Source organism: Pezoporus occidentalis, unplaced genomic scaffold, assembly GCF_034315485.1.
Source record: "Pezoporus occidentalis ecotype Australia unplaced genomic scaffold, CSIRO_AGI_Poc_V1 ctg362, whole genome shotgun sequence".
NCBI classification, from domain to species: domain Eukaryota; kingdom Metazoa; phylum Chordata; class Aves; order Psittaciformes; family Psittacidae; genus Pezoporus; species Pezoporus occidentalis.
This window is the reverse complement of record NW_026915614.1, coordinates 159889-179813: the sequence shown is the minus strand read 5'-3', so window position 1 is coordinate 179813 and position 19925 is coordinate 159889. Positions and strand designations below refer to the sequence as shown.

Below are 19925 nucleotides of genomic sequence, written 5' to 3'. Positions count from 1 at the left end.
CTCTCCTTGCTCTGGGGTCTTGCCCCAAAGGGTGGTGGGTCCCCGGACTCACCTCTCCTCTGCCACCTTCTGCAGCTGCACAAAGTCTTTCTTCAGGCTCTGCAGCCTCTCCTGCTGCTGGGAAGCGCCAGGGGCGAAGCCGCAGGAGCCCAGCTCCGCAGCCAGGCTCTCCAGGACAGCCAGGTCCTCCTGGTGCTGCCTCAGCTCTGAATTCAGCTCCTGCCAAAAGCAAAAGGTGATGCTGACTGCGCCCCAGACTAGGGCAGAGGGGATGAACCAGACAGCCCCATGTCCTGTCCTCTGTGGGCACCAGAGCCAGGTGGGCATAGCTTATGGCAAATACAGGGTAAATCCCACCTTTCCCAGTGCTGGTGCAAGGCCATGCAGTGAAGGGGATGGGGGGACCCTACACAAACCAAATCAATCCCCCCCCCCCACACACACACACCGTGTCTGGTTTTATGCCAGCATTTCTGAGGCTGGGGCCAAAGTGCCCCCCACAGCAGAGAACTCATGGGAAGCCCAAGGGAGGAGTCCCATGGAGCCATGAGAGGCCACCACGACCCACGGCATCTCCGAGGGCTTTGTCACATCCTATGTACTGCCAGCATGGGTGTTCTGCTCTATTAACCCCATGGAGTCTTCAGTTGGTAAATCCTTGCTGTATCTGGACTGGCCTCTATAAGCCTGGCTAGAGATCCCCTCTGAAAACCAGCCTGGCTCCAAGGAACCACCATCCTCTCCCTGCTGGAAGCAGCCTCAGCCACCCCAGACATGCTCCCTTTAACAGGCAAAGAGCCTCCCATGGATCCTGCTAGATGGGGAGGGAATCACAGCAAAACAGCCCTGACACAGACGGAGGCTCCTCGCCACGCATCTCACCTGGATGTGCTGGGAGAAGCGAGCGATGTCCCGGTCCGGCTGATTCCCAGATGCCAACATCCTTGCCCTGCTCTCAGTGAACTGCTGCAGCTTCTCCGAGAGCTGCTCGTACTGCTCCACCTTGGGCAGGAGCCCCTTCAGGGCATCCTCCCTGTCCCGCTGCTGCTGGCACAGCCTCCCAAAGTGCTCCGTCGCCTCCGCCAGCTTGTCCTGGAGGGCAGAGGCCGTGGGGCTGTCTGCTGCCTCCATGAACCGTGCCACCATCTCCCGGGTGGCTTCCAGGCAGCTCTTCTGCCGGGCGATGTCCTGCTTCAGCTTCTGCGGGAAGCACACAAAAGGGAGGGATGGATGGATGGATGGATGGATGGATGGATGGATGGATGGATGGATGGATGGATGGAGGTTTAGAAGGCTCTTGGGCAAGACCGATGTGAAGAGGCTGGGCTGTCCTTGGGACCATCAGCCAGGGTTGGGTGGGAATTGTTTCCTATCCATTTTCCTTTCCTTTTTGATCTCCCCAGCCTGCTTTGCCTTCCCCCACTGCGTGATTATGACAAGAGGAAACGGCCTCAAGCTGCACCAGGGGAGGTTTAGGTTGGATATTAGGAACAATTCCTTCCCCAGAGGGTGCTCAGGCACTGGAACAGGTTGCCCAGGGCAGTGCTGGAGTCACCATGCCTGGAAGTGTTCACAAACTGGGTAGATGAGGCCCTCAGTGCCATGGGTTAGTGGTGGCATTGGCAATGCTGGGATAATGGCTGGACTTGATGATCTTAAAGGTCTTTTCCAACCTCATTAATAACATGATTCTATGAGACATCCAAGCCCTACTTGTTAGCAAAGAAGAGAAGAGATTTTCAACAGGTCTGGGTCCTAGCTTAAAGGAATTCACTAAAGATTCTGCTCACATCTCTTTTTAGGGCTGTTTTTGGTGCTTTCAGAATACTGGAGCATCTGCAGGGTTCAGGTCCTGCAGCATGGGGAACCTGCAGGGTTCAGGTCCTGCAGACAGGCACGTTCGAGGTCAGGAGCCCAGGCCCCAGGCTTACCGCACTCGTGGCAAGCGAGTCCTGGATGGATGCGGAGGAGAGCGCGGCCGGCTGCTCCCTCTCCAGGCTCTTCTCAATCTCGGCCACCGACTGCAGGAGGCTCTCCAGGCTCTCCTGGACGCTCTGGGACTGGGCAATGGATTTCTGCAGCAGGTCCGAGCGCTCGGCCATCTGCTGGGAGAGGCTCTGGAAGCGGCTCACGATGGCATCTGTGGAGTTCGGCACAAAGAGCTCAGCGAGAAGCAAGGATCACCCTTGCCTCCTGCCAAACTCCCGCTGACGATGGATTCCCGTGCCCAAACTCAGCAGCAAGACAGGGATCCAACACAAAACAGCCAGCCTGGATCACAGTGCTCCCCATGGGCAAATACAAGCCCTGAAGATGCTCTGCTGGGAGCCTTTGCCTCACCTTCTCCCAAAAGTGGGAAATTTCATCTTCCCTCCCTGTTTGGTTTGCACCCCCCCCGTCAGCCATCCCTGCTAACGCAGGTGGAGGCTTTGCTCTGTACCTGTTGTTTCCTGGATGTGCCCGTGGTCCGGAGCCGGCTCCCCTTGTACACCCAGCAGGGACTGAGCTGCTTTCTGGAGCTTCTCCACTGGCACCTGATGCTCAGCGAGGTCTCCCTGCAACTGCTGCTTTGACACAAGATGAGGCAGAGTCAGTGGTGGGTCACACATAAGAGCTCTGCACCCATGGGGAGCTCAGGGCTCCACAGAACCCTGCTGAGGGACCTTGTTCAACCACAAACTCCTTAGGAAAAATATCATAGGTTGGAAGATCCAGCCCCACACTGCATGGAAGATCCAGCCCCACGCTGCATGGAGGGTCCAACCCCACGCTGCAGGCAGAGCTGGGTCAGAGGGTCTGGGCTGTCCCAGTGCTCAGCCACCCTCACTGGGGGTGAATGTCCCCCCATGTCCCACTGGGATGTCCCCATGGGCAGTCTGTGGCTGCAGCAGCCACACTCCCACACAGGCTCCGGTGCTTCCCCAGGATCACCCATGGATCCCGTACCTTGGCACTGGCGAGCTGCTTTTGCAGAAGGGCCGGATCCGAAGAGACCGCCTCCGAGAGCAGTTTCCCAACGGCAGCTTCGCTCTCCTGCAGCCATGTCCTGAGAGACTCTGCCACCTCCTGGAACTGCTGGTAGTGATCCAGCAAGGTGCTGAGGTGGGAACCAAGCTTGGTGCACTGCAAAGGAGCAACGAGACATAAGGAGAGGATGCAAACAAAGCGCGGAGTGACCTGGGCACTGCTGGAAAACGCACAGAAGTCACTAAGAAAGAAAAACCATTAAAAACCCCAATCTTGCCCTATGTGCTATAGGAACCACAGGAGCCCAAGGCAGAGGTGTTACCCCTGCCCAAGCACTGAAGAAGAGAAACCTTGTCCTACAATCCACATAAGTGCCACCAGCTGGCAGGGGAGTGGAACCGGGTGATCTTTAAGGTCCCTTCCAACCCAACCTATCCTGTGGTTCTCTAAGGCCAGCCAGACACTGAAATGTCCCTTTGCCTTCCCTGTGTGTTCTACAACGCGCAGGAGGAAAACAGCACCCAGGGTTCAACTCCCGGGCTCCCACAGCCCTTCCCATACCCTGGAGTGCAGCGTGGTGTATCGCCGCGTCGCATCCTCCAGCTTGCTCCTGACCACGCTCCCGCACATCAGCGCCTGGGACCCGGCATCCCCAGCAGCTCCCTCCGCATCCAGCACCTTCTGCCCCGACATGGTAACGAAGCGCAGGTCCCCTTTGTGGGAGATGACATCCTCGGAGAAGCTGCCCTGCCGCTGGAGCAGCCGCCGGAGCGCTGCGGGGTCGCTGCCCCCCTTGGCCATGCCCTCCAGATCCTGCTCCGCTTGCGCCAGCCAGGCCTCGAACTCGCCGTGATCCCGCAGGAACTTGCGCAGCTCATCCCGCAGGACCTGCACTTGCTTCAGCCGCGCTTCCGACCGCGCGAGGGAAGCGCCGTACTGCTGCTTGAGCTCTGCCAGCCGGCCCTGGAGCCCGGCCCGCTCCTCCCCGGCCAGGCTGTGGCCGTGCTTGTCCAGGAACGCCTGCGCTGACTGCGCGGCCAGGATGACGTCCTGCTGCTGGGACAGCAGCTCCTGGTGCTGGGCCTGAAAGATGCCAGTGAGCAAAGGTGATGCTTGCGACTCTGGGGTGATGGGTTTAAACTGCAACAGGGGAAGTTCAGGTCAGATGTAAGGAAGAAGCTCTTTACTGTGAGGGTGATGAGGGGCTGGCATAGGGTGCCCAGAGAAGTGATAAATGCTCCATCCCTGGCAGTGTTCAAGGCCAGGTTGGATGGGGCTTGGAGCAAACTGCTCCAGGGTGAAGCATCCTTGCCCATGGCGCAGGGTTGGCACTGGATCATCTTAAGGCCCTCTCCATCCAGCCTATGACTGAGGGTGCCTGCCCAGCAGCACCCAGTGTACCTCACCTCCCCCAGCACTGGTGAGGTGGGGAACACTGCAAAGGCTGGGATAGGAACAGGAGCTTTGCCCACAGAACCCCTGGTCTGACCATGATGAGCACCTTCTCATTACCCTGACGGCACCGTGCCACAGCACCCACCACCAACCCAGAGGGCATGTCCTCCAGGAAGCCAGCAGCGACTTCCCAAGTTTCCCACATGGAAAATCCCCCTGAACACAGGCTTTCAAGGCCAGCCACATCTAACATCCAATGCTGCTCCCGGCTGCATCAGCAGGGTCAGTGCACGGGGCAGAAAGCTTTGGAGGAAGCAGGCGTTGTCCTGACCTTCAGCCTCTCATACTGCTCATCCAGGCTCTCAGCAGCGCTGTCAGCTCCCACGACGTGGCCATCAGGGACGTCCCCAGTGCCTGTCCCTGCTCCTTCCCCTCGTGCCTGCTCGATGGGGTGGGGTCTGTACTCCAGGAGCCCTCCCTTCTGCTCCAGTGATGCCACCCAGTTCAGAAGGGAATCGATCTTCTTGCTGTTCTCCTCCAGCTCTTTGGCAGCTTTCACCTGAAAGCACAAAGGCGCCAGGTAAAGAATGACCCATTTTACTCATGTTCAGCAACCTGCTGCATGGAGGAGGGAGCCAAAACCCCACAGAGGAAACACCCTGGACAGTTTTCCAGCCACAGCAAATGCCTGAGACACTCACAGAGCTCCACAAACCTTTGTGGTTCTTCCGGAAGGGAGGAAGGTGCAAAGAAGCTTTGCATAAACTCAGCATTGCGCTTCTAACCGTGATGAAGCCCAGAGCCCCCACCCTGAAATGCTTTGACTCCAGAAGTGAGCATCACCTTCATCACCAGCACATGGAGGGCCCTGATGCTCAAGCTCCCATTAAAGGTCAGTCCAAAGGCAGAACCTTTTCCTCTCCCAGTTCCTGCACAACCAGCCCATCCGTGGCTGCAACTCCCAAGGCACTTCATGAGAGAAATACCTGGGGGGCACCTCATTTGAGGGACAGACAGGAAGGAACCCCAAACCGCTTTATGCTGCATCACCCAGCTGGCTGCCAGGACCCCAAATGAATCTGATTGCAGCATGTGGAACCTTACTGCCCACCTTCAGGGCTAGAGCTCTTTGCATGTCACCTTTTCAGTCTCCTGCTGCACTGCAGCAGTCACGGCGCTCTCCAGCTCCTTCTGGGCCATCTCCGTCCTCTCCTGCAGGGACCGGTACTGCTCCTTGGCGTGCTGGAGCTTCTCTTGCAGAGCTGCCAGCTCCCCAGGCTCCATCTTCACCTTGTTGTCCTCCAAAAACTCCTCTGTGCTTTTGAGGATGCTGGCGAAGGAGGCGGCTCGGGTGTGCATGCTCCTCTGCAGCTCCTGTGCAGACGATGCCGTCAGCTCCATGCACTCCCAAGCCTCTCCTCCTCCTGCCCCCCAGCTCTTGGAGCACTGACCTTGACGTGGCTCTGCCTCTGCTGCAGGGTGGACAGGTCCCCTTCGCTGGCTGCTCTCTGCTGCTCCACCAGCGTGTCCTCAGCCTGGCTCAGCCAGCGGCTCAGCTCGGCCAGGCTCTGCGCCCGGGCTGCCTGCTGCTCCTGCAGTGTCTGTGGGCAGAGCAGAGGCCAGAGGGGACAGTTAGCACCAGAGCTGCACCCCGGCTCGGGCACATGGCTGCAAGGCAAGGTGAGAGGTTACTGAAGATGAGCAGGCAGCACAGAAACCACAGCTCTCCGCAGGCTCCCTTCTCCAGCTCACACACTGCAGGAATGGGGCTGCGGTGCCCAGTGCCTGTGAGCAGGAGCTGCTCCCTGCACCGCTGCCACCACTCCAGCAGGTTCCTGCTCTTTGAGAAGCCCACTGAACTCCAGCGTGGAGCCACGCTCCAGGTCATGCACTCCTCTCCTGGAGAGCTCAACCACGAGTTTCTGTGCCTTTTCCATTCAGCCTCACAAGCATTAAAACCGCAGCAGAAACTCATTTAAGAGAGGTGGCAACAACCTGGGGTCAGGCAGCACCGCTGTGGAGCCCCAGACAACCCAAGTAGGCTGCGTTTGATCCTGGGGTTGGAGAGGGAGCCCGGCAGAGGGAATGTGTTTCTGTAGCTGATCCAGCTCCTCGGTTTTGCTGCCAGAGCACAACACAGAAGCGCCTGTTTGAGCAATTGAGCATGATGTGACCTGAGAGTCCCTGCAACGTTCCTGCTCCCCTTTCCCAGGGGAGATAAAGGGGTTTTTTTTGAGTTTCACTGGGCATTTCAGCAAGGTGATGTACAAACTTGTGCAAAACACTGTGCTTGTTTCTCCCAGTCATAAGATACGCAATAGAAGCACATGGCAAGAGCCTTCTTAAGAGCTCTTCAGCTGCAAAGCGAGTTCTTCTTGGGTTAGGATGGGCGCACACTCAATCTGAAAAAGCAAAGCAAACTGGTTAATATACACACACACACTCCAGAGAGGACAGGCAGGAGTTACAGAGAGCAATTGTTAATAAAAACCACATTAATCCTGTCTTGAATAAGAGGCTCCATGCAGTGATGGGTGCTGCAGCAACGCAGCAGAGACCTGAGGAGGTGCTTTTGCAGCTGCCTGCTGCCTTGATGGGTCATCTGTTGTTTCTCTGGGACAGCTATACCTGACTTGAGCAGTGGGAATAAGCATTAAAACTGCCAAATGCCTGGGGTGGCCCCTCCACACAGGGCTTTTCTGGTGGGTTTATTCCACCCAGCGCATAGCATCTTGATGGCTGCACTACCCAGGCTCCATCTTTTGGGAGAAAAGCGACTTTCCACCTGGGAGTTAGGTGGTAGAAGAGAAAATACTTTAGAGGAAGCTCGTGATGTGCAGTAAGTCATAAACTGTGAGTGGCATGCACACAAATCCCAGATAGGAGGCATCTCAGCGCACGTTCTTGTGGCCGGGAAGCGCTTCAGCGAGCAAACTGCAGCCAGGAAGCAGACGTCTCCCAACCTTCACCTGATCCGTCTGCTCCACTTGCTGGAGGCAGACCTGCAGGACCTCCACCCGAGCCGTGACGTGCTCCGACAGGTCCCGGAAAGCCTTCTGCAGCTCATTGAGCAGCCGCAGCAGCTGCCTGCTCTGCTGAGGGGTCAAGTCCTGTGCGTGCTCCGAGATAAGGAACTGGATGTCGAAGGCAGTGGCGTCGAGCTGAGACTTGGTGTCAGCCAAGGGCTCTTTCAGCTCCTGAATGATGGAGAAGAGACCCGTCAAAATGACCCTACAGGCCTGGACAGTCCATGGGGACCATGGTGTCACCAGCAGCACTCATAGCCTTTGATCCCTGAGTTCAATGCCAAGGAGCTAGCAGCAGCCAGGAGATGCTGAACTGACCATTTCTTGACAGTTATTGCTAGAAGGGATTCATAGATCACAGAGCGGTTTGGGTTGGAAGGGACCTTAAAGCTCCTCCAGCTCCAACCCCTGCCACAGGCAGGGACACCTTCCACTAGAGCAGCTTGCTCCAGGCCCCTGTGTCCAGCCTGGCCTTGAACACTGCCAGGGATGGGGCAGCCACAGCTTCTTGGGGCAGCCTGAATAAATATGGAGGGGAGTTAGAGCTCCTCGTAAAGCTGATGGAGACCAGGGCAGGTGCAATGGATGGAGCAACCAGAGCATAAGGAAGCAGCTCTTTCCCTCTTTCCTCAATAGCCAGATGGGAGTCCCTCAGCCCTTACCCCACACCTACATGCGAGCATGTTCCCCAAACAACCAAAGCAGATGGCTCCTGTATTGTAGAAACAAATGACTCTGGAGCAAATACAATACTGTTGCTCCTCCTGCAACACAGGATAAGGGCAAACCCTTGGTAGGCTTCAGGAGGGAAGCAGGATTAAAAGCTTCTTCTCCATGCAGAGGACAGCATCTTCATCAGACAGCAGGATTAGGGGCATTGCTATGGTTACCTTGTACTGCTGCAGGCAGCGGCTCAGGCTGTTCGCATCAGTCTCGTGGCTGTAATCACTGCCCTCCAGCGACTCTGCGGTGCTGGAGACCCAGCTCAGCAGCTCCTGGAGCTTGCCCTGGAGAGTCTCGTGATGTGCCAGGATTTTAGCCTTAAAAACAGGGATGTATCATGTAAAGGAGCAGAGCGTTCCCGGGAAGGAGCACCGGGATGCTCAGGGCCGGTGCCAGCTTTACCTTTGCAGTTTCTGCTGCCCCACGCAGGTTTTGCAGCCGGGACTCCAGGACATCACTCGTAGAGCTCAGAGACTTCTGCAAGTTCTTGGCATCCTTCTCCAAAGCCTTCAGCAATTGCTCAGGGACTTCTTCAGGGGGGTTGGCCACAATCTGCTTCACGGCGTCCAGCTCCTGATTCACTGGGAAGCTCAGCTCCTGCAGCTCAGCGCCCAGGGCCTGCGGGAAGACAGGATCGTTGTGTCTGAGACAGGGTGACTTCATCTTCCCACTGCCAGAACTGAGGAAAGGTTCTGGAGACCCAGCTCCAAGCTGCGTCTATCTGTTAAAGATGCATCCCTGTGCTGACCTCCAGCACTGTTCAGCTGCCAGCAATCGCCTGGGCTTTCTCCAGGCTGTAAAATTCATTTCAGTCAAGCTTAGGTTATTGCCTCTGGGCTGCATCCCTCAGAGCAGCTCCAGTGCCTAAAAGGGTTACAAGAAACCTGGAGAGAAGCTTTGGACAAGGACCTGTAGGGACAGGCCAAGGGGAATGGCTTTAACCTGCCCGAGGGGAGACTGAGATGAGCTCTTAGGCAGAAGTTCTTCCCTGTGAGGGTGCTGAGGCGCTGGCACAGGGTGCCCAGAGAAGCTGTGGCTGCCCCATCCCTGGCAGTGTTCAAGGCCAGGTTGGACACAGAGGCTTGGAGCAAGCTGCTCTAGTGGAAGGTGTCCCTGCCTGTGGCAGGTGTTGGAGCTGGAGGAGCTTTAAGGCCCCTTCAATCCAAACCAGGCTGGGATTCTGATTGTCTAAGCAGGGAGGAGGAGGTGAGACCAGACAGGGAGGGATGGGTTTTGCACATAAACCCCTGTTAAACCTGAGTCTGACCTTCCTGCTGGCTTCCAAGAGCAAGCAGGAGGTGCATGAAGCTGGGGACAGGAGGGATGAGCTGTGTCCTGCCTAACAGCAGCCAAACCCAGCTCACCTCTGCCTGCTGCAGCAGCTCATGCAGAGCTGCCAAACTCTGCTCCGCCGGCTGCACCCGCTTGATCCGCATCTCGACATCTCGGAGCATGGAGAGATAGGATATCAGCTTCTCATCGTGCTCCAGACACATCTTCTTGCTGAACATGATCTGCGGAACCAAACAGCAATGCAAAACTTGGAATTTAGAGAGAACAAAACAAAGGATCATTCTTTTTTTCCAAAGAAAGAATCCATTAATAGCATTCCACTTGATGGACTTGCCCTTTGCTGGCCTTATCTACACGATTTACTGCAGGGAAAATAAACCACGTGGCTCTTTTCCCAACATAAATGGCAAGAGATGTCTGGAGTTACAGTAAAAGTGCCAAAAAGAGTCCTACTTATTAGTCATTTATAAATAATGCTCCAGCAGAAAGAAGCCACAACTAAGCCCCAAGTGTTTTCAGGCAGACATCACTGGGTCCTTTGCCAAATCCATTGCAACCGCTGCTGCAGCATCAAGCTCAAACATTCACCCCTCACGTTCTGGCTGTGCCGAGGTCCTCGGGCACATTTAACACCAAACCTACACAAAGAGCTCATAAAAAGCTGTTGAAGTACCAAAAGCACCAATTTACCTGGGCTGGTCTTGTGGATTCCCTCGAGGTTTCCAGCAGCTCCCCCTCCACTATCACAGGGAGGAGCAAGCTCCGGTCGCCAGGACCCGGCTGCCTGCTCCTCTCCTGGGCTGTTTCTCCTTGGGATCTTGGGGGAGCAGGGGCACCTTGCCCTGTGCTGACCTCCGCTGTTGGCTCTTGCTGTTTCTCTTCTCCAAGCTCAAGGACTGCAGCAGAGGTTTCCTCAGCTTCCCTGATAAGTAATTCCTGGGGCAGTTCGTCTGCTGCAGGGGCTGTGATGGACACATCACCGGTGGCTTTCACCTTGGTGTCTGCCTGGGTCATCCTCTCCTCCAGGCTCAATGCTGCTGAGGAATCCCGTCCACTTCTGGTCCCATTTTCCATCACCTCTGGAGCTCCCTCTTGCCCTGGGGGGACAGGGGACACCTGAGCCCCGCTGAGGTTTTCTTTATCTTCCTCAGAGATAATCCTGGTGCTGGTTTCATGTTTTGGTTCTGCTGTGCTCGAGACCAAGCCCTCCTCCTTCTTCCCTGGGATTTCTTTGGAAATCAGAGAAGGAAGGGACTGCTTTTCTGCAGATCTCTCTGGCTGAGCGCTGTCTCCTGCACTACTGATCTGCTTTGCTTTCTTTTTCTTCCTCTTCTGCTTCTGGGTGGGTTTTAGCTCCGTTTCACTTGTTTTCTCCTGATCAACTGGACCTTCTGCACCCACTCTCGGGGTTTCTCCTTCAGCGGGTTTGACAGCTCTTTCACCTGCAAGCTCATCTCCTTCAGGCTTTGTAGCGATGCTGGTCTCAGGGGGCTCCGCAGACTCTGCAGGACTCACCTCCTCCTTCCCTCGACCCACAGTAACAGATGCCCTCGGGGCTGCTGGTGGTACTCGGTCCAGGCTGCCTGCTCGTCCTTGCTCAGAAGCCTCCACTGCACCTTCGTCACCTGCTGCAGCACCCTCTGCACTTACAAACCCTCTCCTCCTTCTCCTCCTCTCCTCCTCCATGCTCTGAAGCACCTCCACGTCCTGCTCTTTCTCCGAGCCAAATCCCTCCATTTTCCCTGTCCCTTGATCTACCCCTTCTCTCCTCGATTCCTTCCCCCAGGCAGTTCTCACCGGGGAGCTGCTTTTTGCCATCTCCTTTTCCATAGCCCTCACCACCACTGTCTCTTCAGGGAGAGATGCTGCACCTAAACCCGAGGGGTATTCTGGAGTCAGCTGGACCATTTCTTGGGGATGGTGCATTAAACCAGCCTCTGAAGCTTCTTGAGGTTTTGATTCCCCTTCTGTCGCTGTCACCGGGGGTCTCCCAGTGGCAGCAGTTGCACCACCAGCCACGTCGTAGCTCACGGCTTCAGGTTCAGGTTTGTGCTCAGCACCATCAGGCTTCTTGGCAGCACTGGTAGCACGGATGACATCTTCCTCTTTTGGAGATGACACTTTTTCCTGCCTTTTGTCTACTTCACAGACCTCAGATCCGTATTTGTCTCCGGATACTTGAGCATCCTGAAGACTGGCAGCTAATTTCTGGCTAATCAGTTCTTTTTCAACAGCTTCCTTTAAAGTCACCCTTTTCCCACTGCTAGCATCAACAATTCCCCCAGCCCTCATCTGGTTGGTGGCGATGAGCTTGGCCATGCCCTCATCCAGCAGCCCCTGCTCCACAGCAGCCCTCAGGGACAGCCTCTTGCTGACAGAGCCCTCCACAACCCCACCACCGTCTGCCTGCGCCTGCAGCACCCGCAGCGCGGGCACAGGGTCCACCTTGCCCAGCCGCACCGCTGCGGCGCACGGCAGCTTCCTCCCCGTCGCCTCGTCCCGGATGGCGCGGAAGGGATGGACCTCCAGGTACCTCTGCCCGGACTCAACGTCGATTTTACACTTCTTGAGGAACTCCGAGTAGGGAACGAGCATGCAGGTCTCGGGATCTACGATCCCTTCTTTCATCTCTGGCGATGACAGGGCCTTCTCCACAACCGGCTGGGGCACCAAGCCCTCCTGCACTGCCTGACAGAGCGCCAGCCTATGGCCAGAAGCAGGGTCAAAAATGCTTCCACTCCCAGCTTGGATCTCTTGCACTTTCCTCTGGAAGTCTGGACTAAGGAGCCCTAAGGATACTGCCTGGGGCAAAGGCAACTTCTCCTTTGTGTCTGGATGAACATAGCCCTGCAGACACACGCTTTCAGCTTTCCCAAGTTCCTCATATAGATCTTCATCAATCAAACCGTGCTTCATGGCGTCATTTACCGACAGCCTCATTCCAGACACATGATGGATGATTCCTCCCTCAGCAATCTGCTTGGTCAAGAGCTGAAAAGCTTTTTCCTTTCTCAGGAGCCCTTTTTCAATAGACTGGGCAACAGTCAGAGGCTGCTTGCTTTTAGGATCCACAATCCCACTGGTCTCAGCCTGTAAGCTAATGAGCTTCTGTCTGGTCACCTCATCGGTACCTCTCCCTTTGGAAGCCTTCTCCAGCTTGACCAGCTCCTTCTGGTTTGCTGGCTCTATGAGGCCCAGATTTGAAGCCAAAGTGACTGACACTTTCTTGCCACGTTTCAAGTCAACAATTCCTCCAGTAACCACTTGCCCCTCCAAGATCCTCATTGCTGTTTCCTTGTCCAAAAGGCCAACAGCAGCAGCATCCTTGACAGAGTAGACAAAGTTATTGCCTGGGTCAAGAACACCACTTATTGCTTTGTCAGATGCAAGCACCTTCTGGAGAAGCCTCTCATCCATCAGACCTTCTTCAATGACATCTTCGGTGGTCAATGATTCACAGGTCTGAGGGTCAAAGAAGCCACTGAACATCTTCATCTTCTCCATGAGTTTCACAGCCGTGTGGCTGGGCACGAGCCCGCAGGAGACTGCTTCATTCAGGAGAAGAGTCTTGCCTGTCTGCTCATGGACTATGCCACCACTTTGGAGCTGTGTTAAGAGCATTTCCAAAGTGTCCTCTGCTTCCTGCTCTGCAGGGGCCAGCAGGGATGTTTCACCAAGGCTCTCATCACCCAATGCTTCTTTCCCCTCTCCTTCTTCCACTTCCAATACGCTTTCCATGTCTTTGCCTTTCCTCTCTGCTTGCTCTGCCTCTCCAGTTTCAGGGAGCACAACCTCCTCTCCTCCCAACACACCATTCTCAATCATTTCCTCGTGTAACATATAAATCTCTCCAACATCTTCAGCCTCTGGTTCAGGTTCCTCCACACCCTGAGACCTCTCTGCCAGGATTTCCGGTCTATCCCTATGTTCTGAAACACCTATCGATATGCAGATCTCACTTTTCACAACAACTGCTGCAACTTCTGATGCCCTCTTTTGATCTTCAATACCTTCCACTCCATCTACTGTAGTAGACTTGAACTCTTCTTCCGTCTCGATCATCATTTCTTCTGTTTCTCTGAATCCACTATGGAGCTCACCAGGATGTCCTGGCATTGGTAATTCTTCACGATGTTCATCCTTGCTTGTAGAATCTACTTCCTCTCTTCCAAACTCAGCACCGGTTTCACTCTTGACAGTAGCCTGTTTGGTATAAACCTGCTCTTGCTCCTGCTCCTGCTCCTCCACAAGCAGGACATCTTCTGCCTCCTCCATCAGGAGGCTTTCAGGTCCCATCGCCACCTCCCCATTCTCCAAAGCAGTTGTGGATAGTAGGACCTTATCACTTCGTTCTTTTGAAGGAGCAAGTTGAAACTCAAGCTGCTGTAAAGCCAAACCATTGCAAGGCTCACTTTCAAGAGCTGCATTTGCCTTTGTCTCCTCAACGCCTTCAGTGTCTTCCAACAGGTACGCACAGGATCCGTTTTCTTGGGTTTGGATGAGGGCTTTAGTGAGATTGTTCAAGCCTCCATCCACTAAGAGCAGCTTCTGGCCATCACGGATGTTGATGTAGCTGTGGGTCATCAAGTGGAACATCAGCCGGTCGTCGTCACTCCTCAGCAGGGGGTCACTTTGCTCTTTGTGATCTGTGGGACTCCTTGCAGCAGAGCTCTGGCCATGCCTGCTTCTTGGGGAGCCAGCAAGCTGCACGCTGGCCATGACATCAGGCATGACTGTTGATTTCAGCTTGCTCACCACATCCCTCTCCAAGATGCCATGTTCAACAGCTTTCTTCCAGGACAACACCTCCGTGGTTTCTGGTATAAATACACCCTTAATATGTTGCCTCTTGCTGAGAATCTTGTAAACCAACTCTGTGGACAGGATTCCTTGCTCTAAAGCATCCACAACCGGAACGATCTCCCCTGTCTCTGGCCACAGGAGCCCCATGAAGGACCACAGGGATTCCAGGAGCACCAGTGCAATTCTTGGTGCAACCAGCTCTTTCCTTACAGCTTCATCAATGCTCAGTCTCTCTCCCGTGCTGGTATCGATGATGCCACCTGTCTGAAGCTGCCGGATAAGAAGTGCACATGCCAAATCCTGGTCAATTAAATTATGCCTCACGGCCTCATCCACAGTCAGTCTGTGCCCCGTCCTGGGGTCCACAATGCCACCAGCAAAGAGGTGGGCTTCCAGCAACCTGACCGTGACCTGCCTGTCTATCAGCCCCTCCTGGACCGCACGGAAGATGCTGACTTTCCTGCCTGAGCTCAAGCTGAGCATCCCACCCGCCAGCTGCTTGACTGGGAGCAGCCTCAGCCCCGTCTCTTGGTGGGTGATGCATCGGTGCATGAGCTCGAGCAGACTGACTTTCTCAGCAGTGTTGGGGTCAACCAAATCCTTGGCACCCTCCAGGTGAGACACAAGCCTGGAGTAAAGCTCGTGGGTAAGGAGCCCTTCTTGCACTGCTGCCTCCATGCTGATTCTGCCCTGATGGACTTTAAAGCCCCCGGTGACGAGCTCAGCTTCAAGAATCTTCAGCCCAATGCTCTCACTGATCCTCCCCTCTTCTATCGCAGCAACAACAGGTAGGAGCTGCCTCCCTTCACATCTGACTTCTTCCACCCGGTGGAGAGCATCCTTCAGTTCCTGCAGCACCTGGAATGTCCTGGGATCGATGAGGTTTCTTGCCAGACCTTCCTCCAAGGGGAGTTTCTCATTGGTCTCTGGAACAACTAAGTCAGATGTGATAACCTGGGCCTCCAAGAGGACAAGGCCAGTGTCCTGATCTATAAGACCTCTCTGCATGGCACCAAAGACAGGGAATATTTCTACGGTGCCAAGATCAATCACGCCTGCCACGGCTTCGCTGCCCTAGAACAGAAAGAGAGGGAAAAGAATTCAATCAAAATTGAGCATTTCAAGTATTTGGATTGCACGAGGGAGGTCTCAGCTTCAAAAAAAAAAAACAAACCCCAAACCACCTAAACAGGCTAGAAAGCAAGTCCCAAAGTGTTTGAAATGCACCTCCAAAGGCACCGCAGCACACAAATGGGTGCATTTGCTGGCCTGCACATTGCCAGCAAGTTTGAATGCTCATCTAGTCCATCACCCAAGGCAGCACCGAGATGCTTCCAACATCCACCAACAGGAACGCAGCAAAGCAGCAAGCAGCAAACCCCAGAGGAGCTCCTAATGCTCCATGGAGAAACAGAGAGAAGGAGACCAACAAGCACACCAAAGCTGCTCAACACCTCCACTTTAAAAAGGAAAGACGGCACCAATCCCCCTGTGTACTCATGGAGGAGAACAACCCCAAAGATGCCCACTCCAGGGCATCTAGGAATCTCTCCCAGCGTTGATTCCTGCCGTGCTTTAAATCCTGCACTTCCCAAGTGCCAGGATGGCCGGGGAACCCCACAGCCCCCTGTGCCATCGAGCAGCTCCACAGCCTCACAGACTGGCCATGCATCAGGGCAGGAGCGCTGCATGCAGGGCAGCTCACCAGCATGACCACCAGCCCCTGCACCTCCACACAGCCAGGGCTAGGGGAGGACTGGGATAAGTTGGAGGTCCCAGACCGGGAACAGACCATCTACTTTGGTGTTTCTGGAGGGGCTTTTCCCTTCTTTCCAGTACCCCCACAGGGAGGGCAATATTAAAATGATAAAGAGCAGCAGCTCTTTGGGTTTCTCCCAGTGCCATCGGTTGGGTATAAGTTGACCCAATGTTTTTGTGAGGATCGGGAGGAAGTCATGAGGACTGTGGGATGAATTCCTTTTGCATCCCGAACACCCTCTGGTATCTCTGTTTCATTGGTGGGTCTAACAGCACCAGTGGCTGGGGGTGCTTTGATCTGTGGAGACACGGTGAACCTGCCAGAGGAACCCTAAGCTCTCCACCACCATCACCAGACTGTGACATGCACGTTCGGAGATGAACAAGCCATGGAAAGACAGAGAAGAGGAGGGGGAAAGAAACGAGAAAAGAGAAAAAAGGAGATGGGAGGGAGGGGGGTAAAAGGCTTTTACTTACCCGAGTTGCAGGGTGTGCCTTGAGCAGTTAAAGACAGAGCCTTATGGAGCAGTTCAGCCGTGTCACACACAGTGTAAAGCTTGGTGTTAGCGTCCAGCATGCGACTGCTTTGTTTGCAAAAAGAACCCCCCACACAGGTCGTCCTCCTTCACCTTGTGTGTTTTGATTGTTTAAATCCCGGAGGGTTAGTTAAACTTGTAAGCAAGGATGTCAGTTAATCTCAAACCCAGTTGACATGAAACACAAACTGTACAGGACACATCATGCTCAATTTAGCGCGTTCTGCTTTGCACTCCCATCTTTTGTAACTTCTCTTTGACAGTTGGATGTTTCCAGCAAGCAAATGTTAAAGAGTTCTTCATGCTCCCTCTACAGTGAAGCAACTGCACCGCACAAGAGCCACAGGGATCATCCCATAAATGGGATCTATGGCAAAGCCCCACTGCCGTCTCTCCTTTTGTTCCCTGGGCTTCATGGAGAGCCCAACTGTTCCAGCCTGAGCCCCAGCGTGTGCTGATGCTGTAAGAAAACAAGCCCTGGAGAAGGCTTTTGCTGTCAAGTCGTTTTCCCACCCAGGAGGGAGGAAAAGGGAAAGGGAAAAGCATCCTTTCCGCAGGCAGGCTGCTCCCAGCTGCTCTCTTGGCAGCAGCAGCATCAAAGCCACGATGGTTTAGCAGTGACTAGAGCCAGTTTGCTCACCACAAACTTTCTGCTGCCAGCACAAGGGCTAAAGGGCTTGCACCAGAAAGCATTTACTGCACTGACACACCTGAAACGTGCTATAAAGTCCAATCTGGAGAGAACCGCTCCATGTTTAGGCAGAAGCTGGACAAGCAGACTTCAAAGGAGCAGCCCGTGAGCAGTTAGAACAGGGCTTCACTCACGGACCCAACAGCCAAACTCGGCGTTACGTGTCCAGATCTGAGTGGGCTGTTGCTTCAGAGTACAGGGAGCCAGCAAGCAAACACAAATATATCATTGACACATGTATACACACTCACATAGCACGGACATGTATATCTGAATGACTGGAGACAGCTCTTAACAGAGGCAGTAAGGATGCGCTTCCAGCCCTCCCTACCCAGGGATGAGGACTGGTGGATGGGAACAGGGAATGGGTGCAGCTTGGGTTGTGAAGGTCTCCCAGGCCAGCTGAGGACCTCGTTCAGTTGAGGAGTTTCATCCAGAGACAAACCTCACCAGACCCTGAGATACATGAGACTGCAAGTGTCCTTCTGCAGAAACCCACCTTCTTGCTCCCCTGCGCACAGGCAGCCTGTGAGATGGAGCACTCTGTGGTTAAAGCACTGAGAGGGCATCCTGCAGAGGACACACATCTGCTAAGGGGACCCTTTCCATCTACACATTGCCCACCAAGCGTGAACAAGCTGACCCTGGTGCACAGGGTCCATTGCAGAGGACAACTCTCCCATGACCTGGAAGGCAGCAGGTAAACGGCTCCTCCTGCTTGGCCTCCAGGGACCACCCCAGCTTTGGATAATGCACGGATGGAAGAGAAGGGAGGGCAACCACGTGCACGTAAGAAAGCTGACAGTGACCGGTGGCCATGAGAAACACAACCAAGGGAAACCTTTTCACACCCCGAGGAGCAGCCTGTGCCCATGCGGCCACAGGACCGAGCAGGGAGCAGTCAGTACCTTGTGCTCTGTCTCCTGAGCCAGCTGGTTCTGGAGCTGCTGGAGCTGCTCCGTGGAGTCGCTGCACAGCTCCTGGTAGGTCTCCTTCAAAGCACCGAGCTGAGCAGAAATCTGCTCCTTCTCTGGATGGGAAAGCCTGCAAAGGGAAGGGGAAACCTGTCAGGGAACCTGCACAGCCCAGCTCCACAGACTTACCGTGCTCTTCTTGTGAAGGCAAAGACCAAACCCAGCACGAGTGCTCCCTCCCCACTGCCTGGCTCAGCTAAAACCAGCACAGGTCAGTACGCTGAGCAAAGGCTGTTACAATATGAGTTGTAACACACAAACTCCCAAATATACAGGGCTGGGTCACTACTAAAGGGGATTAATATAGTCACAACAGCGCAAACGGGTGGCGTATTTCATAGCTCTTGGTGCAGAGAAGAAAGAGACAACTGTCACGTGCAGCTCATCGCTGTTTCTAATGGGACTCGAGCACTGGATCCCAGCTCTAAGGGGTCCCACTTCCCCCCTAGTGCTCTCCCTCCCCGGCCCCTCCTCACACCACACTCACTTGTGGCTGTGCTTTGCCAGGAAGATCTGTGAAGTTTTGATGGCCTCAGAGACCTGCTCCTTCTTTGCAGCCAGCTCCTCATTCAGGGCCTTTCAAAACCAGACACAAAAGGCAGATGCTTAATTCAGCTGTGGAAGCAGAGCAGCAGTTAAACACTGTCTGCCCCCTGCCCCTGCTTTACCTGCTGCTCCGAGATGGATTTCTCGATGTCGCCCAGCTCCCTGCTCCCAGCGGCAGCCACCCTGCCTTGGACACTCTGCTTCAAGCACACAGCCCAGCCCAGCAGCTCCTTCACCTTGTCCACGTGCTCCTGCTTCTCCTCCTCTACTACTTTCTGCAAACAGAGGAAGGAAACCACGTCAAAGGGGTCCCCAAAGGCTCTCAGGAGCAGCATCCCAGGTGTAACCTCAACATGGAGCAGCACCCTTGGGGTGCTAGGGAATGAGCCTGGACAGAGCTCAGCCCTGTACAACACCCTTACCTCCTCCTCCTCCAGCCGCCGGAGAGCATCGCTGATGTACTTCACGTGCTGTGTGGTTAATGTCACCAGAGCTGTGTAGCGAGTCCGTAAATCCATAAACTGTGAAGGGAGAGAGGGGGAAATGGGGCACATCCACCACAGCTGGCAGATCCCCGGTGATGTACTTTACAGAACAGGACCCGATGCACCAGCTCTTGCTTGGAAAGCCCCCAGACACCTCACAGACCCAGCACAGCATCAATGAAACACAGCAAGTCTGAGAGGGCCACACACAGCATCCTGCACGACACTGAGCAAAGGGGAGATGCCGGTCACGGACACTGGGATGCTCAGCTCTTACAGAGGACTACCAGGATCTTTACTACCCACACAGAGCAGACAGGACCTCAGGGCCCTCAAGGCCTCACCCCTAGGATCCCCACAGAGGAACGCTGCTTGGTGCTCCTGTTATTTACCTCGCAAGGCTGAGGGGCTGAGCCGAGCCTACTGATTCGACCCAGGGATTCCCAGGAGCGTGGGGATGTCCTACCTGGTGCTTAGAGCATCCCCTCTGGCTATGGGGAAAAGCAGACAGGGTGGAAACTGTACCGGTGTCAGGGGGTTGAGCAGAAAGGAGCTTGTTTCAGAGGCTGCTCAGTGTTGAAGAACCCCTCCTCACAATCCCTCCCCTGCTCCTACCTCCTGCGTGATGGCATCCGAGGAGGAGAGCATCCGCCGGCGCTTCATGGGCGACTTCTGCTGCGATTCCACGAACGCCCTGTACGTCATGAGCTGCAGCTCGTAGTCCTGCC

At 54.9% G+C, this 19925-nt stretch overlaps 1 protein-coding gene across 16 annotated transcripts in view; it reads right to left on the bottom strand.

Moving 5' to 3' along the window:
* MACF1 (microtubule actin crosslinking factor 1) overlaps positions 1–19925 on the bottom strand; it is a 135521-nt gene that overhangs the window by 60038 nt on the left and 55558 nt on the right. For 12 of the 16 annotated variants that reach the window (XM_062630963.1, XM_062630965.1, XM_062630964.1 and 9 more), the window contains 19 exons: positions 19813–19920; positions 19135–19233; positions 18835–18987; positions 18654–18742; positions 18101–18236; positions 10095–15281; positions 9476–9625; positions 8514–8729; positions 8279–8428; positions 7326–7559; positions 5814–5963; positions 5503–5736; positions 4694–4921; positions 3529–4050; positions 2947–3123; positions 2441–2564; positions 1932–2140; positions 883–1200; positions 53–219 (listed from right to left, as the gene is read on the bottom strand). In XM_062630963.1, coding sequence (XP_062486947.1) covers positions 53–219; positions 883–1200; positions 1932–2140; positions 2441–2564; positions 2947–3123; positions 3529–4050; positions 4694–4921; positions 5503–5736; positions 5814–5963; positions 7326–7559; positions 8279–8428; positions 8514–8729; positions 9476–9625; positions 10095–15281; positions 18101–18236; positions 18654–18742; positions 18835–18987; positions 19135–19233; positions 19813–19920 — 8651 coding nt within the window. The remainder of the gene's footprint in view (positions 1–52; positions 220–882; positions 1201–1931; positions 2141–2440; positions 2565–2946; positions 3124–3528; positions 4051–4693; positions 4922–5502; positions 5737–5813; positions 5964–7325; positions 7560–8278; positions 8429–8513; positions 8730–9475; positions 9626–10094; positions 15282–18100; positions 18237–18653; positions 18743–18834; positions 18988–19134; positions 19234–19812; positions 19921–19925) is intronic. The other 4 variants (XM_062630968.1, XM_062630970.1, XM_062630967.1 and 1 more) reach the window with 2 other exon arrangements.